Genomic DNA, 18,327 nt, shown 5'->3' on the forward strand with positions numbered 1-18,327 from the left:
GAGGAAGCGGCTGAAGCCACACAAGGAGGGGTCAGAGTGTCCCTGACCAAGAAGCAGATTCCCGCAGAGACAGCCTGGGAATATCAGTCACCTAGGGACCAGTGCAGAGCATCACTGGTGTCGCTTCCACGAGGGGCCATGAAGCACTCTCTTACATGTCTGGGAGCACTAAGGAACAGTCCTATGTGTGCATACCCAGAGGAGCCAAAGTTTTAATTACCAGTGAGATGGAAAGCCCTATGGGATTGCTGCGCGTCCTGAGAAATAATCTCGGACACTTCCATACAACTTTTAGTCACTCAAGAGTGCCTTTCGGCTGGAAGGAGCAAGTGTCCCTTTATTCTTCGGAGCTGAACATTAGTTTCTCATAAATGCTACCAGACCATCCGGTTCCCAGGTAGATCAGAAAGAGAGAGAGAGAGAACAAAGGAATGGTGACTTGACTAAGCAACACTCCAGCCCGAGTGGCGAAAGTTGAGACTCACTGATGAAGAGGGTCCCTCAACACGCAGGTTACCTCCTTCTGACTGGTTCCCCAAAAAGATGTTGCCAGGTGGACTGGCGAGACCCGTTCGTCCCCTGAGGCCTCCACCCAGTGCATTCCAAGGATGTCCCTGGAGGCTCTGGGTCTCATCGCAAGAAAGAATTCAAGGACAGACCAGACATAGTGGAGGAGCAGTTGCAAGCAGGAAAGTTTATTAAAGTGAACGTATGCTCTGGAGAGGTGAGAGCGGGCCGGCTCCAGGGAGAACTGCACACTGGGGGTTTGGATGTCTACTTTCTATCGACAGCTGTTAACTAGGGGGTGGGACATTTATTACCCGAGGCGGGGATGTGTTGAAAGCAGCGTTTCGCGCCTTTCCTTCCTTATTTGGTCAGGGGTTTCCAGCCTTCTTTGTCAGACACTTTGGGCCAGTCCAGTTTGATCCGGCTTCCTGTGGCTTTGCTGACAGGACGGGCCTCTGACTTTCTTGTAGCTGCGCTGTCCACGACTTCCCCTTTCCTGGCCTCCAGGTATCCTGTTAAAAGCTAACTAGCTTCCTACTCTAACCAGAGCACAGGACAATCTAGAATCACGAGATAAGGGGTGTGGTGCGATGATGAACAAACCAGGGAAGGGACTTAGGAGGATCTTGGATCCAGGAAGGAACTGGGGAAGCTATTACTGGACTCCCCAGGAATCCCGGTCTCCAGCTCAGATCCAGCTGCTAGCAGGAGGCCCTCCAAGGTAGCTTCTCGGGCAGTGGCTAACTGCTGCGAGTCACTCTTCCCAGCGGGAAACTACGATGGTCTTAACTCTGGAAGAGGGAATGCAACACTGCACCTAAGTGGAAAAACAACAACAACAACAACAAAAAAACGCGTTTGGGGAAGAGAACTCGCTCTTCGCCCACTCCGAAAAGCTAGAAGCAGACGAACACGCCTCCAAGCTCTTTCCCGGATTTTAGTGGTTGCCTCCAGCCAGCCCCTCTCTCAGTACGTCTCTGTTATTGGTCAGCATTGCCAAGCATCAGCAGTCACAGACAATATCCGGAACCAATCGTCTCCAATCCCCACCCCGTCTCTCCGCCAACCTGTGAGTGACATACATGCGAACCAATGAGAAATGAAAGTGGGGATGAGAAACCGAGACTCCTTCCCCTTTTCCTCAGCTTGTTCAGCAAATGGTAGAAAAGGCTGAGCAGCTGATACCAACCACCAATCCGTAAGGATGGAACGGGGACGAAGAGAAGAGTGATGGGAGGGGGTGACGTGGCAGTGACGGGGACATATACTGAAATGAGTGGCGGAAACCCCGGCCAATCGGTGGTCGAATTGGCCGGGCACTCTGCATTCTCGGGTCCTCCCCGAGCGCCGGAGACTTCGGGAAAGCACCAATGAGCTTGAACATGAGTCTGATTGGCCTTCATTCGAGCCAATCATCGGCGTGCCTGGAGGACGCGTCCCACCCCGGGCTCTCACTGGGCGGTGTGGGATGACAGGCCCGAGAGAAATGCCAATGTCCTAGGGGTCCTCCGCAAGTGACGCTCGGCGGCACCAATCGACTGCCTCCTTCCCGGCGGCCGAGCCCTCCTCCCGCGGCGGGCCTGGCGGGGCGGGGACGCTGCGCGGCCGCGGCTGATGCGCTAGCCGTGTGGGGCGCTCCGGGCGGCGACGGCGGCTCTCGTAGGCGGTTCCGGTCCTGTATCTCGGGGCGGCGGCGGCTCATGGCGGCGACGGAGCTGAGAGGGGTGGTGGGGCCGGGCCCGGCGGCCATTGCAGCTCCGGGCGGCGGCGGCACCGGTCCCCCCGTGGTGGGAGGCGGCGGCGGCGGCCGCGGAGACTCGGGGCCGGGCTCCGGGGCCGCGCTGGGCACGGTGGCCGCGGCGGCGGCGGGCGGCCCGGGCTCCGGCGCCGGGGGAGTGGCGGCTGCGGGCCCGGCCCCTGCGCCGCCGGCGGGGGGCTCCGGTGGCTCGGGCGCCGGGGGTTCGGGCTCGGCTCGAGAGGGCTGGCTCTTCAAATGGACCAATTATATCAAAGGCTACCAGCGGCGGTGGTTCGTGCTGAGCAACGGGCTCCTGAGCTACTACAGGTAACTGCTTCCGGGGCGCCGTCCCCCACCGCAGCCCACAGTCCCCGCGCCGTCACCCTCTGGAGCCGGCCCCGCAGCCAAGGTCGCCCCAGGCCCCTTTTCGTCACCTGCGCGCACTGACAGCCCGCGACGCGAGCCCACCTGCACGAAAGTGAACGCCCCGGGGCTTCCCTCTCCACCTGGGTTACCCGCTCTTGGTGCACTACCTTCCCCTCCGTCCCTGGCCTTTCCAGTTGTTCGGAGAGCATCTACTCTTCCATTGTGTTTGCACCAGCACGGCGGTGCAATGATGAATTCTGCGAGGAAGGCGCTGTCGTAGGTGCTAAGGGGCATATGTAGGAGAGCAAAGCCCCGGCATGGTTCGCAAGGAACTTGCTGTGAAAGTCCCAAATCTTAGCTGTCTGTGCTGTCTTAGCTGTCTCCAGAATTCAAGGTTATTAGCAGCCTTTGATGTACCCGCCGTTGCTCTCTCCACGTTCAGGCACAAGGACACCAGGCACAGGGTGGCCTCCGTATCTCTCCCCTGTCTTTATGTCTCCCAGACTTGGCATATGCTTTCGCCTTCTGAACAGCCCATAACGGAGATGTGCATGCACTCCAGTGCTGCTTTTATTTACGCTGACCCCACCTCCCACCATGGGAATGATTTCAGTGGTCTCTCCCGTATTTCCGGGGTCTCTTTGGTTGGTTCGCTTTAAGTTTTATTAAAAGAAGAATCCATGTCTTTGGTGCGATTACTTCTGTTCAACAGTGTTTGTTTTGGAATGTTTAATATATATTCGTGGCAGCTCACAAGCTTGCCATAACTGTAGCATGCTTTTGGCTACTCCGGTTACGCCAGATACAGGGGTTAAGATGCTGGATGTGGAGACAGGACATAAACATTTCCTGAGTACTGGACAGTTTGGATAGTTTCACTGACTCCCAACAATAACCCTGGGGATCAGGAGATATTCCCATCTTACTGATGAGGAAACTGAGACTTAGTCTGGGCAACTATTCCAAAGTCTTGAGGAGTCAGGATTTGAAACCGGTTGTCTTCACACCATCATAACCTAAAACCCAAGTTAGTGTTACTTGAATCAATCAAACAACAGATAATTGCTTGCCTATAGCAAGTAAGTTTCTAGATTTCTGTTGCTATATACAAAATGTGTATAGTTTCTAGATCACAGTACTTTATACAAAATGTACAAAAGTTTCCACTGTTACTATATACGAAATGTATATAGTTTCTAGATCACAGTACTTTATACAAAATGTATAAAAGTTTCCTTTAAGGGAGGGGCGCCTGGGTGGTTCAGTTGGTTGGGCGTCTGACCTGACTTTGGCTCATGATCAGGTCATGATCTCGCAGTTTGTGAGTTCGAGCCCCGCGTCGGGCTCCGTGCTGACAGCTCGGGGTCTGGAGCCAGCTTCGGATTCTGTGTCTCCTTCTCTCTCTGCCCCTCCCCTGTTCATGCTCTGTCTCTTTCTCTCAAAAATAAACATTAAAAAAAAAAATTGTTTTTTTTTAAAGTTTCCTTTAAGAGAGACTTTGCTTAATATAATGGCACTTCTAATTGAAATCTTTTTTGTAAAAAAGTCCTATTTGAGACCCAAAATGCTGTTAAGAGCAGCTCACTGTATTTCTTTTCCTCTGCACGTAGTCACTCTGCTACCAGGAGAGGTAGGGTGAATGAATCTCTTCCTCAACCCCACCGTATCAGCACTTAGAGGATTTTGAGGGGAAATTGAAGGTGGGAGTTGGAGGTTGTTGAGGGTGAAAAATGCCTTAGCACATCCTCACTGTTCCTGCCACATTGTGAACAGTTGTGTGGGTCATTTGCATTATTATATTCAGAATTGATTTTAATTTTAACCCTCTCTCAGTTCTCATCCAGGATGATCAATTTAAGGTTTGATCACACATCTAAAGTTTTAATGTGTGTTCCAAAGTTTTTCTCCTATTCAAGTTCCTGTTTTCCTGTTATACTGACCATCATCTTAAAGTTCGGTTGATTTGTATCCTAACTTGGCTTGTAAGTCACTATTAACACTGCTCATTTTCGTAAGTTGTGTATCAGCTGAGGACTTTACTGTGTGGTCTTTTTTTCTCCAAATTCTTATCAGATTATCTTTCCAGGCCATTTGAATCTTTGATCAGTACCAGTCTTAATACTGATCTTGGTTGGACATTAATAACTTCTCTTTTGCTATCTCTTCAAGTACTTGTAACCACCTTTAATTTCTGTCTTACAAGAGTTAGGGGCACCTGTCTGACTACAGATCAAACTGCTTCCAAAGCATACTGAGCCACATATTGGGAAATATGCCATAGGCCTGTCTTTGCCAACTAAGATGGTTCCACCCACAAACCAACCAAGCAACAGGAACCAGGGTTATCAAATCTATGCACTACCTTCAAAATCACAGTGAAGTTCTTCCTCCCAACTATACTGGTAGTTTATTCTTCTTGACAGGGTTCTCTGTGTCCCCGTCTCCCTACAGTTATTTCACTAAATTGTCATTTCTCCTGCTTTTCATGCCTCCAAAACCAGTCGTCTCCTCTATATGCCTTTTTCAAAATACTGCTTTCTTTTTAACTGAGACCATATACTTCCTAGACCCATCCTGTGATGAACTGTCCTCATAGGCTTTGACGGGCCACTTCCCTCTTTTTACCCATCCTTACATACACAGATACATGGATGTCCCATTACTTAAAGCCGTATGTAGAATCCCGGCTTTCCCAGACACATGGTGACAGGGCCATAGCATTAGTCTTCCTGACTAGCTTCCAGAGATTGAGTTACTATTTCTGCTGGCCTTAAAGGGAACTTTCTGGTCAGAAGGCACAACCTAATTAATACTGTGGCGCCTGAAGAACTTATCTTGCACTCTCAAAACTATGTCTTTCCAGCCTCTGCACTAATCATTTATAAACAGAGGTGTATCGGCCTGAACCCAAAAGCTCCTGAGTCAAGCCTGCCTTACTCCTAGAGTTCCTTGGTATTTCTGCAACTGCTACAGACTTTAGGTGATTTGAGAAACTTCTTTAGTTTATGAAGATGACCCAGGCAGAAGAGATTCCTAGGAAGTGGCTTGTGAAAAGTACCAGCACGTTGTGAGGAACGCAGTACAGGGTCCGAGCAGCACCTTTGGAGTAGAAAGCCAGGGTGAGCTGGCCTGTCAGCTGCGGGTCTGAAATTCAGCCTGCATTATTCATAATGTAACTGAAGCCTGGGGGCGGGGGAGGGGAGGGGAGGTAAGGATAGAAAAAACAGGGATTCACATTACATTGTGGCAGGTGCAGGGGGTGAAAAATGGCCCAGTCCAGTGAGACCCCCCTGGCCATCCCCTACTGCTCATTTGTGCCTTTGAGGAAGAAAAACCAGTTTCATGTGACACACTGAACAATAGCAAATCTGTCTTCCTAAGCACAGTAAGCAGACTTTCTCAAACATACCAAGTCTTCGTTTCTGGAGATGGGGTGTGTGTCATTTCTGGCACGCAGGAGCTCTGGACGTGCCAGGTGTGTTGGGCCGCTTGGCTCCAGTGCAAAGGAAATGGCTCCGCTCTGCCCTGTGGCAGTTGGCCAAGGACTTTGACCTCTTTATGTTCCAAGTTGGTCAGGGAAAACTGTGGTCTCACCATGCAGGTCTCTGGGCAGAAGCAGCCGGGTGGGTGGAGGGGAAATTCACTCAGTTTGCAAGGTATACTGAGTCGTGCTAGTAGCTTGGTATTTTACATGAAGTAGCTCGTAGCCTGTTGTCACCAAGCAGTGATGTAAAGTTCAAAAGTTAGTCTATTAATAGAGCCGTCAGTCAGAGATGGGGAAAATTTTTACACCCAGTCCTCCGAGAACAGATTTGCTGAATCTTTCTTAGCTATTAATAGGATGGCTTAGGAGTTCCCGCCAAGCGAGGCCAGCGGACCTTTGGCGAGAATATATTCCGGAGAGAGTATACTACCTGGTGATTCTTTTAGGATTATTCTTTACCCCCACAGAAAGCTAGTCATTTCTCTTTCCTGTCATTTGAGCTGTGGTCGATATTTAATACCCTAAGCATCTCAGCATTCCTTACACTTACGCAATATAATTCTAAGCGTAGTGTGACAGTTCTCATTAGGGCTGAGTTACAGTTGGGGGGGGGGTGCAGTATATGTAAAATGGAGCTATTCTTTAAGGCGATGAGATTGTTATAAGAAATTTTGTTGCATGAGTTTATAAACCACTATTATAACTATACCCCGCTAAATAAAAAGGAATTCCTGCCTACAGAAGGGCACAAGGGAACTTGTCGGGGTGATGGACGTGTTCTACAATTTGTGGAGGCGGCTACACAATTGTATACATTTGTCAAAACTCACTGCCTTACACACTTAGCATTGCCGGATTACCGTTGTATGTCGTGAATGCTCCCGCGAAGGCTATTTCCAAAAGGCTAAGGGAGAGAGCTCAGAACTCCGAAACAACACTTACTGGCCGTGAAAGGAGAGCCCTACTGACGGTTTCTGGAATTTGAGGGAGCCATCTGAGGGAAGGAGTAGAACTTGCTGTTGCCTAGGACTACCGTATTTTTGAAAAGGGTTATGAGAAGACAAGGAACGTGGTGAAGGATACTCCATCCGTCAGCTTTCTCCTTAGCTTGTCTTCATCTCATTATTGTAGGTCAAAGGCCGAAATGAGACACACCTGCCGTGGTACCATCAACCTCGCCACGGCCAACATCACCGTGGAGGACTCCTGTAACTTCATCATTTCCAACGGGGGTGCTCAGACCTACCACCTGAAGGCGAGCTCAGAAGTGGAGCGACAGCGCTGGGTGACAGCCCTGGAGCTGGCCAAGGCGAAGGCCGTGAAGATGCTGGCGGAATCGGGTAGGGAGCGAGGCACGCCGCGTCGGGGACGCGTCCTGTTTGCCCCTGCTAGGCACGAATCTTACCTTCTCCCTCGCTGTCGTTCAGTTATCAACCGTCCCCTAGTGTGTCCGGCTTCTCCTCGTCACGCGGTGTCTCTCCCTGCAGCGGTGGCTTGCAACGGGGGGGCAGTGCTGCCCTGCAGGGGACACTAGGCAGTGTCTGGAGACATTTTTGTTGTCACAGCTGAGGCCTGGTGGTACTGCGGGCATCCAGTGAGTAGAGGCCAGGGATGCCGCTAAGCCTCCTGCAGTGCACAGGACAGCGCTCACAACAGAGATGGATCGGGGCCCGGATGCCAGTAGTGCCGAGGTTGAGAAACTAGCCTGGAGGCGTGACAGGTGTCTTTTGGCTTTTAATGCCATTTGACCACCTTAACATTTTGAGAAATAATTATTTTATGGCTAGGGCAGTGTGAAGATGATTACAACTCACAATTTGGTTCTATCATTACTTTTTTCTTTCTCCCCTGACAGTTTCTTACTTATTTTTTACAATTTTTTTTTTTTTTTTTTTTTTTTTTTTTTTTAAGTAGGCTCCATGCCCAGTGTGGGGCTTGAACTCACAACCCTGAGATCAAGAGTCACATGCTCTACCGACTAAGCCAGCCAGGGGCCCCTTTCTTATTTTTTGTTTAAAAAAAATTTTTTTTAATGTTTCTTCCTTTTTTGAGAGAGAGACACACACATAGATCATGAGTGAGGAAGGGGCAGAGAGAGAGGGAGACACAAAATCTGAAGCAGGCTCCAAGCTCTGAGCTGTCAGCACACAGCCTGATGTGGGTTTGAAACTTACAGACTGTGAGATCATGACCCGAGCCAAAGTTGGATGCCCAACCGACTGAGCCACCCAGGCACCTCTCTCATTTATTTCTTAATTGAGTTGAAACAAACCATCTTTATAGATTACCAAAATCATTACATGTGATACTTTTTTTTTTTTTAATGTTTATTTACTTTGAGAGAGGGAGAGATCTCTGTGCAAATGGCAGAGAGAGAAAGGGATTGAGAGAAAGAATCCCCAGCAGGCTCTGCACTGCCAGGACGTGGGGCTCGATCTCACGAACTGTGAGATCATGACCTGAGCCGAAATCAAGAGTTGGACGCTCCACCGACTGAGCCAGCCAGGTGCCCCTACATGGGATACTTTCTGTGAAAAATCTTCATTTTGCTACCTTAGTTTCACTAAAAAGAGCAGTCTCGACATGTTTTTTCTTCAAGGAAAATGCTAGTATTTCCCCTGTCCCAGCTGTTGATAGTTTAATCACACTGAACTTATTCACTCAGACCTTGACCAAGATGGTCACCTGCTGGCTGTTGTTCATCTCCTGTTTTTCTTATCCCCTGTCACCTCCCACACTGGATTTTATATCTGTTGGCCAGTGAAAGGAAAATTCTCTGCTTGTGAGTTTTCTTGTAACGGGTTATATTTTGACTTTGGTCCTGCCTCTCGGTCTAGCAGACAGGGCAGGCTTTCCTTATTTCTTTTGTTTTGATGTTAGTGCTGATGTTAGCTCCCCCAAAGAAAGTGACACTGCTGGAAAAGCATTTTGCTGTTGCAGAGTGTTAGCTATAAAACTGCCAGCGAAGGGTACGACATAGCTCTCTGTTTGATGTTTTGTTGGAGGGTCATTTAACACAAGACCTTGCGTCGCTTTCAGTGCTATGATGGCTTTCGTGTCCAATGAGTTCATCGCAAAGTTCCCAAGCTCTCCTTTGGAGAAGATAAATCAATGGGTCTTTTGGTGATGTGGACATTGTTTACCAAGAGCCAGACTGCAACTCTCAACCCATTTCATACAGGGTTCTCCCATCACCCAACAGATGGTCGCTTAGACTGGGTTGGAACCCTCAAGCTTGAGTTCAAAGCTCAACAATTCATTCCCAAGGCCAGGGGCCATTTAATTTCTCCCTCCTGTCCTCCGGGTCATTGGTTCTCAAAGTTCGGCGTGCACTGGAATGGCCTGGGCAACTTACTCAAAATGCAGGTCCTGGGCCTTGCCTCAGACCAGTCTAATCAATTTCTGGGGGTGAGGCCAGAGCTTCCTTGGCACCTTTTAGAAGAATCCCAGGGGTGGAGGGATTGAATGTAGGGGTCAGAAGGTATAGACTTTAAGTTATAAAATAATTAAATACTGAGGAAGTAACATACCGCATGATGACTATAATTAACACTATAGTATATTTGATAATTGCTAAGAGAGTAGATCCTAAAAGTTCTCATCACAAGGCAAATAAACATTTTTTCCTTTTTTTTTTTTTTTGTATCTGTATGAGATGATGGATACTAACTAAATTTATTGTGGTAATCATTTGGAAATATATGTAAGTTGCATCAGTATGCCTACATAGTGCCATGTCAATTATAACTCAATAAAACTGGAAGAAAAAAGAAAAGCAAAATAAATGCTTGTTGTGTGGCCCAGGGCAGGGGGGTGAAAGGAAGAACCACCCCAGGTGTCCGTGGCACCACACCGCAGTCAGATCGGTGGGGGGCTGTGAACCGCACTGTAGTCGAATCATCTGGTAAGGGCGAACACCTGGTGGGTCAGATCGCCCGGCGTGAGAGCCGGTTTAGTTGTAGACAGTTGGTAGGGTTCCGACCCTCAGCCCTAGCGTCCTGTAACTGGAGTCCTCTAACTCGCCCTCGGGCCCCCCTGCAGATGAGTCGGGAGATGAAGAGTCTGTGTCACAAACCGACAAGACCGAGCTGCAGAACACCCTCCGGACGCTGTCCAGCAAGGTGGAGGACCTGAGCACGTGCAACGACCTGATCGCCAAGCACGGCACTGCGCTGCAGCGCTCCCTCAGCGAGCTGGAGTCCCTGCGGCTCCCCGCCGAGAGCAACGAGAAGATCAAGCAGGTCAATGAACGGGCCACACTCTTCAGGATAACGTCCAACGCCATGATCAACGTAAGTGCAGCTGGCACCTGTGTAGCTTTTTTTTTTTTTTTTAATGTTTTTAAATCATTTTTTTAAGGTTATTTATTTATTTTGAGAAGGAGAGAGAGAGAGCGAGTGAGTGCGCGTTAGCGGGGGTGGGGAAAGGAGAAGTGGGGAGAGGGAGACAGAATTTCTGTCTCAAGCAGGCTCCGCACTGCCAGCGTCGAGCCGGGTGTGGGGCTCGAACTCCTGAACCGTGAGATCATGACCTGACCCGAGAGACCAAGAGTGGGGCACACAACTAACCAAGCCACCCAGGCGCCCCCTGTGTTGCTTTTTGATTCTCCCGCTCTGGAAAAGTCATTCTCTCCAAGTGCCGGAAAATTGTAATTGATAAAGCACAGAACATTAGGTCCTGCTTCACTGCTCAGGGGACTTAAGTTACATTGTTTGTTGCATGAAATAGAACAGGCCGCACAGATGGAATGACTTTCATGCTCTGCTCCAGCCATGGGTCAGCCCACCGTCCCAGCGTGGGAATTAACTAGGAGTCCAGAGGTCCAGCCTTGCTTCTGCAGCTGGCAGGATATCTGCCGGTGATGTTAGTTGAGTCCCTTAACCTCTCCGGTTGTGGTTTTGTCTATTTTTTTTTAATCTAGCTTTATCTGTTGGATCTGAGAGGTCTCCGTGGGTCCTTTTTACAGTTGTGTTTGAGTTTCAGGTCTTACCGTACTTTGCTAGTGCATTCTGGCCTACAGTGTGGTAAGTGGGGGCTGGCTATGTGCTAGGGAGAGAGAGCTTTATAATACGAGTTAGTCCCATCTTTAGTCCTTGATTTCAGGGGTAACTCCAGGTGATAGAACAAAATACTCCAGTTTGGGTACTTTGCTTTCAAAAAGAAGGGACCAATCCTTCTGCCTCCTTACGACTCCAGCCTCGGGTGGCTGTTGGTTTGTGGGCATTAGTGATGTATTTCAGATAGGAGGTGATAGTTCTGAAGTGAATACACGGTTTGAACAGTGCTGTTTCTCTGCTGGTGACCGATTCTCACCTGGCTGGTTGTTTCAGTTAGCTTGCACATGAGAACACCAGAGTATGTGTCCTAAGGCAAGTGAAAAGAGTATTCTGAGAAAGGGCTTATGCTGGCTTTTCCTCTAATTAAATGGGATGAAATTACTTCACTAGGGCCAGGTTTTCGCTTGTTCAGAGAGTGATACTAAGACGTCTGCTTAGAACTAGTTTAGTTCACATGGCTTCTAGAGATCAAAGGTCTTCTCCTGTGACCAAGGGAAAATTTAGTTTTTCTCACTTAAAACCCCTTTGTTACTTAATAGAAAGTTGTTCTAACCTATCATTTTCTGAAGTGTTGAGCATTTTCTTCAGTGCTCTGATTCACACCGGGTAGAAGAGACTAATTATTTTTGTCCACTTAAGGACTTCAGGAAGATCACCTGTCTCCCAGGACCATTCTACCAATCAGCATGGATGCTTGTGTTTCTAATGTCTAGTCGTGTGCTCTTTTCCAAACTGTCCCACTTCTTAGTGACTGTATGCCTGTTTTTCAGGTCCTTTTATGATCAGGAAAATCTCAAATCATTCAGGTCAATTAACTTTTGTTTGTTTATTTATTTGTTTATTTTGAGAGAGAGACCAGAGAGAGAGCAAAGAGAGAATCCCAAGCAGGCTCTGAGCTGACAGTCTGGGGCTTGAACTCATGAACTGTGAAATCATGACCTGAAGCTATAGTCAAGAGTCGGACATTCAACTGACTGAGCTCCCCAATAAATACACTTTTAATTAATTTATTTAAGTGTTTATTTTTGAGAGAAAGAGAGTACAAGCGGGGGAGGGGAAGGGAGAGAGAGAGGGAGACGCAGAATCTGAAGCAGGCTGCAGGCTCCAAGCTATCATCGCAAAGCCCCATTCAGGGCTCTGTCCCACGAATCGTGAGATCATGACCTGAGCCCAAGTCGGACACAACCGACTGAGCCACCCAGATGCCCCTAGATATATTTTTTAAATAGAATAGCTCAGGACACAACAGTCTCCTGACAGTGAGTGTTGCCTTTTATGCATGTCATGTGAACACCCTGCTCCAAGTTTTCTTCTTCTCTGATGTGAAAATTTTGCTAAATCAAACACCTCTTGATTAAAAGATTTCCCATAAAACTGAAACTTAGTTTGGATTTTTTTTTTTTTTTTTTTTTTTTTTTTTGCAGAAATGCTTATCTTTGTTCCTTGGGGCAATTCTTCTTCCCAGGTTGTAAATGTTCAGAGTTTGTGTTGAAGGGAATGATCCCTTGAAAGCGAGAGGGAGGTTTTGTTTTGTCATTCTGTTCTCCCCAGTACCTCCTGTGCCCCCTTCACAGCTGGTTGTTGCTTGCAGTGCATTTTTTTTTTTTTTTTTATCATTGTGTTGCTTCCTTTGTATTTTTTAGGTGATGATGGCAAGGCCTTAAAATTAACATGCTAACTTCACATCTGAAAATAGGCCAAGTTTTATCAAAGGAAAAGTACATTGCACTCAATTTCTTGTTTGCTTAGGACATAGTTTTTCTTATTACCAAAGTGAATCTGACCAAGGAACTAAGTTTGACACTGTTAGCGTATCTATTTGTTTATTCGGCAAGCATCTACTGAGCACCCTCTGTGCTCTAGGCCCTGTGCTAGGGAATATAAAACAGTTGTGGATGTGGTGCCCGCTCTCCGGGAGATTATTCTCTAGTGAGGGGACAGAGAAGTAACCAGATCTTCATAGAGTGGTGCTAAGTGCCGTGATGGAAAGGAACACAGGCTGCTATGGTGTAGTACATTCAAGGTGTTTAGCTTAGAGTGGGAAGATTAGAGAAGGTAACTCAACTAAATTCTCAAAGACCACAGAGAATCTTCCTGTGAAAAAAGACAATTAAGAGCTTGGGGCCCTGAAGTCCCAACTGCCATGGTTAACCACCTCCATAACCTGCTTCCTCTGTGAACTCCTGTCCTGTTCTATAAAACGGTGACGATGCGAGTAGCCACTCAGAGGGTTGTTGAAAGGCGTTTAGTAGCTAATTGACAGAAAACGTTCAGCAAAGTGCCTGATGTATAATTGTCTCACTAAATTTTAGTTATGATCAGTATGAAGGGAAGTGAGGAAGAAGAATAGATCTAGGCACAGCTCTGGCTGTGTGGATCCCTCCCTCTCTCCCAAAGTCTGGGAACTACTAATTGACTATTAGAACAAGGAAGTAGCTAGAGATAAGGCTGGCCAGGGATTAAGTGTGGGGGAGGGGAGGGGTGCAGATCCTACTCAATGGGCTTGGTAGAGTGGATTAGAAGCGGATAAGACCGATTTTGATGGAGGCTTAACTATGATAGCTAACACCTTATTGAATGCTTACTGTGATCCCAAGATTTCTGAGTGCTTTACACGTGAGACAACCACTCTTTGAGACAGTTGCTGTGGTTATCCTCTGTTTACAGATGAGGCACAAAAAGGTTAAATAACTTGCCCCAAATTCCATAGCTAGTTAGTAGGATGGAGCTGTGATTTGAACCCCGACGGTGGACCTCTACAGTAGGTACTCTGTCCTGCCTCTGAGGGTGGAGGATGGAAAGAAATGTCCACAGCTCCCAGAAATAGTAAAGAAGAATCAATAGCACTTGATAATCGGAAATGGGAAGGGAAGAAAAATTAAGGATCAAGGATGCCTCCTGGTTTCCTGGTTTGGGCAGGGAGTACTGTTCTTGGCACGGAGAACAAACACCAACGGGAGAGGCAAAGTCAGAGAGGGAATGTGGTGAGTTCACGCTGGGCCCCAGTGATTTTGAGATTACTTTGAGCCATTGGATGGGCAATTGGATATTCTGTCTCCATGAACACAGAGCTGGAATAGTCATTAGCCTATAAGCAGAGGTTGAAACCATGAAAGTAGATATTCTGTTTACCTTTTAGTTTCTCCATAGCAGGGCATAGACTTTTAAGCTTACGTTGCTTCCTTCCTTCATTATTCATGAAGCAAACTTTATCAGCCTCCTACTGTATGCAAAGCCAACTAAGTTAGGAGCTGGAGATCTATATATAATTAAGGTATAAACGGTGTCTTCAAGTTGCTCATAATCCATCTGGAGGACAGAACATCAGTCACGATACCGCTGTGGATGGCATAAAACAGATGTGCAAAGTGCTATGAAACGCAGAGGAGAGATTGGCCGCTTAGGAGATCGTCCCAGAAGAAGTAACATTTGCCATAGACCTCAGAGAATGAACAAACCTTGGCCAAACAGAGGGAGCGGGCAGGAAAGGGCATTCCTGGCAAAGCAAACAGCATGTGCGTGTGGTGGGCAGGCCTGAAAGAAACAAGTGTCCAAGAAATGGTGAGCAGTTCAGTGTGGCTCCACCCTTGGGAGCTGCCTGGGGAAGAGGATACAGGGCAGGTGGTGGCCACACCTGAAGGGTCATTTGCTTTCAAGCCAATAGTTAGGTTCCCAGTGGGGAGCCCATGAAGGGCCTAATATGATCAGATCTGTGTTTTGTCTCTAGATCCCTTCTTGGATGCCTCAGGTAGCTTCTAGTTGTTAAGGTTAGTTGTTTCTCTTAGCGACCAAAATAAAAATCAGTCACATTGCCCCATATTTGATCTAATTCAGGGCAGATTCCCTATTCTCAGCATCCGAATTCCTCAGCTTGAGGTGACCTGAGCTTGGTCCCGAATGTATTGAAAGCAGTTTTCCTCTGCTTGTCCTCATTTTTCTTTTAGTCAATAGATTTCTTCTTTTGGTTCAGTTCACGTAGCTGCCCTTTGTGATGTTGCCACAAATACTTCGTCTAGGTTTACTGCTCACTTGGCATTTGTGTAGGCCTCATGACCAGGAATATATAAAAGAACCGTGACGACCATGTTGAGATTTTCTCCTGGGGCTGACCTTGTTTGCTTCACGGCCCTGGCCGTGGAATAACAGGGATTCTTTGCCCGTAATATGGTAAAGTTCCTAGGATAAAGTGACTTAATGGGCTTGCAGAGGCCTGCGGGGGGAATCTCTGACTGGCTGAGTTGAGCTGACCCCTCTCCACTCTTTCCCCATACAGGCCTGCAGAGACTTCCTCATGTTAGCCCAGACCCACAGTAAAAAATGGCAGAAGTCCCTCCAGTATGAAAGAGACCAGCGTATCCGCCTGGAAGAGACCCTGGAGCAGCTGGCGAAGCAACATAATCACCTGGAGAGGGCCTTCCGGGGCGCCACTGTGCTGCCTGCCAACACTCCCGGCAGCACTGGTTCCGGAAAAGGTAAGACGCTTGGTCCTCGGGGTTGCCTGTTCACACGTGAGCCACGGCCGTCTTCTGCCCTTGATAGAACAGCTGCAGACTCTCCAGAACCAGTGACTCCTGTGACAGGGAACTGGAGCCGTTTACTTCTCCTGGCTTTTCCACTGCTTTCTATCATGCGTGGCCATGTTTGTGGTTCGCGCAGTAAAGATCCTGCCATGCCTGGTTTGGGTAAAGCCGAGCCACGGTGAGCGACAGGGCTGCTTCTCCCTGCAGATCAGTGCTGCTCTGGCAAAGGAGACATGAGCGATGAGGATGATGAGAATGAGTTTTTTGATGCTCCTGAGATCATCACCATGCCTGAAAATTTGGGCCACAAGTAAGTTGTCCTTGCCTCCCCCGAAAAATGAGCACATCTGACCTTCGATGTTGAGAGATATTTAGGTGGGAGTATCGTAGTTGTCAGGGTTAACTAAGATCCGGACTCTTTTCCTTAAGCGAGTGGAACACCGTCAACTTTTTTACATGAGCAAGTTCTCCAGAGATGTTTAAATTCACGCACTTTGAATCTGAGTGCTGTCGCTCGGTCACCCGTTACGTTACCGAGTTGGCGCAGTGTGCTTAACATTCCGCTCTGTAAAGACGTGGCGAGGAGCAGAGTCTAGTTGTGATCTGTGCTGACTCTCATGTGTCTCCCGCCTGTGTAGACGTACTGGCAGCAACATCAGTGGAGCCAGCAGTGACATCAGCCTGGATGAGCAGGTAACTCTCACCTGGGAGCCATCGGGTGAGGGACTTGGGTGTGATTCCCAAGGATTGGCGTGTAAAGGGCTAAGAAAAACAGAAAATGCTGATTCTTTAGTATGGGGGAAGGGGAGCTTATAAATATCGGGTTTTCTGTTCTTTGCGGGTAATTGAATGGCTTTGTTTTTGCCCTCAGTACAAGCATCAGCTGGAAGAGACCAAGAAGGAAAAGAGAACTAGGATACCATACAAGCCAAACTATAGCCTCAATTTATGGAGCATCATGAAGAACTGCATTGGGAAAGAACTCTCAAAGATCCCCATGCCGGTGAGGTTCTTTTTTTTAAACATTTTTTTTTTTTTCAACGTTTTTTATTTATTTTTGGGACAGAGAGAGACAGAGCATGAACGGGGGAGGGGCAGAGAGAGAGGGAGACACAGAATCGGAAACAGGCTCCAGGCTCCGAGCCATCAGCCCAGAGCCTGACGCGGGGCTCAAACTCACAGACCGCGAGATCGTGACCTGGCTGAAGTCGGACGCTTAACCGACTGCGCCACCCACTTGAGAGGCAGCTTGTGACATGGTCTTTGTTACCCTTATAGTCATAAACTGCCCCTTCAAATTAGCTGCCTTAGTGTAGTCTATGGATCTGGTGTGTTTCCAGAGCATTTAGAATCAGATGCATTGGTTTATAACGTTTACGAGCCGATTCCTAAGCTAGGTGTGCCTGGGGGCATGCACAGATAAATACGGCATAGTTTCTGTTTTTCAAAAAGCACATAGTTTAAAAGAGATGGACGTGAAAACAGGTAGACAGTTTTACTCTCCGTGGTAGTGTTACGGGAAGCACTGTCCATACATAGGCTTGGGGAGCACAGAAGCATCGTTCCATCTGGGAAGATGAGGACCATCTCCGTGGTGAAGTCAGTGTTTGGGCTAACCTCCCTGCCTCCTGTCCTGCCCTCCCCCAGTCTGTCCACACCGTTATGAAAATGGCTTTTCTTTAAAAAAATTTTTGTTTAATGTTTATTTAGTTTTGAGAGACAGAGCATGAGTAAGGAAGGGGCAGAGAGAGAGGGAGACACAGAATCCAAAGCCGACTCCAGGCTCCAAGCTGTCAGCACAGAGCCCGACACGGGGCTCAAACCCACAAACCGTGAGATCATGATCTGGGCCCAAGTCGGACGCCCAACCAACTAAGCCACCCAGGCACCCCTGAAAATGGCTTTTCTAAAATTACAAAAGTAGTCATGTCACTCCTTAGCCTAAAATCCTTAGCTGGATCCTTTTTGCTTTGAGCATAGTCCAGATTCCTCAGTGGGCTTGATACTTCCTCTCTTGGACCAGTTTCCACCCACACTGGCCGTCTAGTCACTCAGTTACCTTCAGACATGCAGAGGCATCTTGGTTTTTTCCCCCGCAGGGCATTTGCACAGACTGCTCTTTCTGCCGGGACTTACATCTGCTCTCCACCCACCCGTGCCGTTTTTCTTTTCCCAGGGCTAATACTCTTTTCTTCAGGATTCAGCTATGGCATCATCTTTTTTAGCAAGCTTTCACCGTGTGTCCGGTCAGGGTGGGAGGGCTGTCCCTTGTGTTCCAACAGGTTCCGTTGCTTGTAGATTACATAAGCATTTACTGAGTGCCTACGATCTGCCTGGTGTTGGGCCGGTGTGTCAGTTAGGTATAGGGTCAGTGTAAAGAAACATCTCAAATCTGTTTGCGTAAACCCCGGGGTCAGCCAGCGGTGGGCCTCAAGGGCGAATCTGTCTGCCACCTGTGCAGCCTGCAAGCTAAGAGTAGTTTTTATATTTTTAAATATTTCCAAAGAATCAAAGGGAGGATAATATTTCATGATGTGAAAATTGTGTAAAATTTTGATGTTCATGACCCTCCAGCTTTATTGGAGCACGGTGATGCTCATTCATGCATCATGTGTTGTCTGTGTCTGCTTCCATCCTGCACCAGCCGTGTTGGGT

The 18,327-nt window shown here is 47.9% G+C and overlaps 1 protein-coding gene across 1 annotated transcript in view; it reads left to right on the plus strand.

Annotated features, from left to right (window-relative positions):
- Nucleotides 1-1,915: 1,915 nt before the first annotated feature.
- Nucleotides 1,916-18,327, plus strand: part of OSBP (oxysterol binding protein) — a 36,105-nt gene continuing 19,693 nt past the window's right edge. The window contains exons 1-7 of the mRNA XM_060606753.3: nt 1,916-2,572; nt 7,227-7,435; nt 10,137-10,387; nt 15,426-15,624; nt 15,880-15,982; nt 16,311-16,365; nt 16,544-16,675. Of these exons, the coding sequence (XP_060462736.1) occupies nt 2,208-2,572; nt 7,227-7,435; nt 10,137-10,387; nt 15,426-15,624; nt 15,880-15,982; nt 16,311-16,365; nt 16,544-16,675 (1,314 nt within the window). The 5' untranslated portion in view covers nt 1,916-2,207. The remainder of the gene's footprint in view (nt 2,573-7,226; nt 7,436-10,136; nt 10,388-15,425; nt 15,625-15,879; nt 15,983-16,310; nt 16,366-16,543; nt 16,676-18,327) is intronic.

The sequence above is a fragment of the Panthera onca genome, chromosome D1 (assembly GCF_046562875.1).
Source record: "Panthera onca isolate mPanOnc1 chromosome D1, mPanOnc1 haplotype 2, whole genome shotgun sequence".
NCBI lineage: Eukaryota > Metazoa > Chordata > Mammalia > Carnivora > Felidae > Panthera > Panthera onca.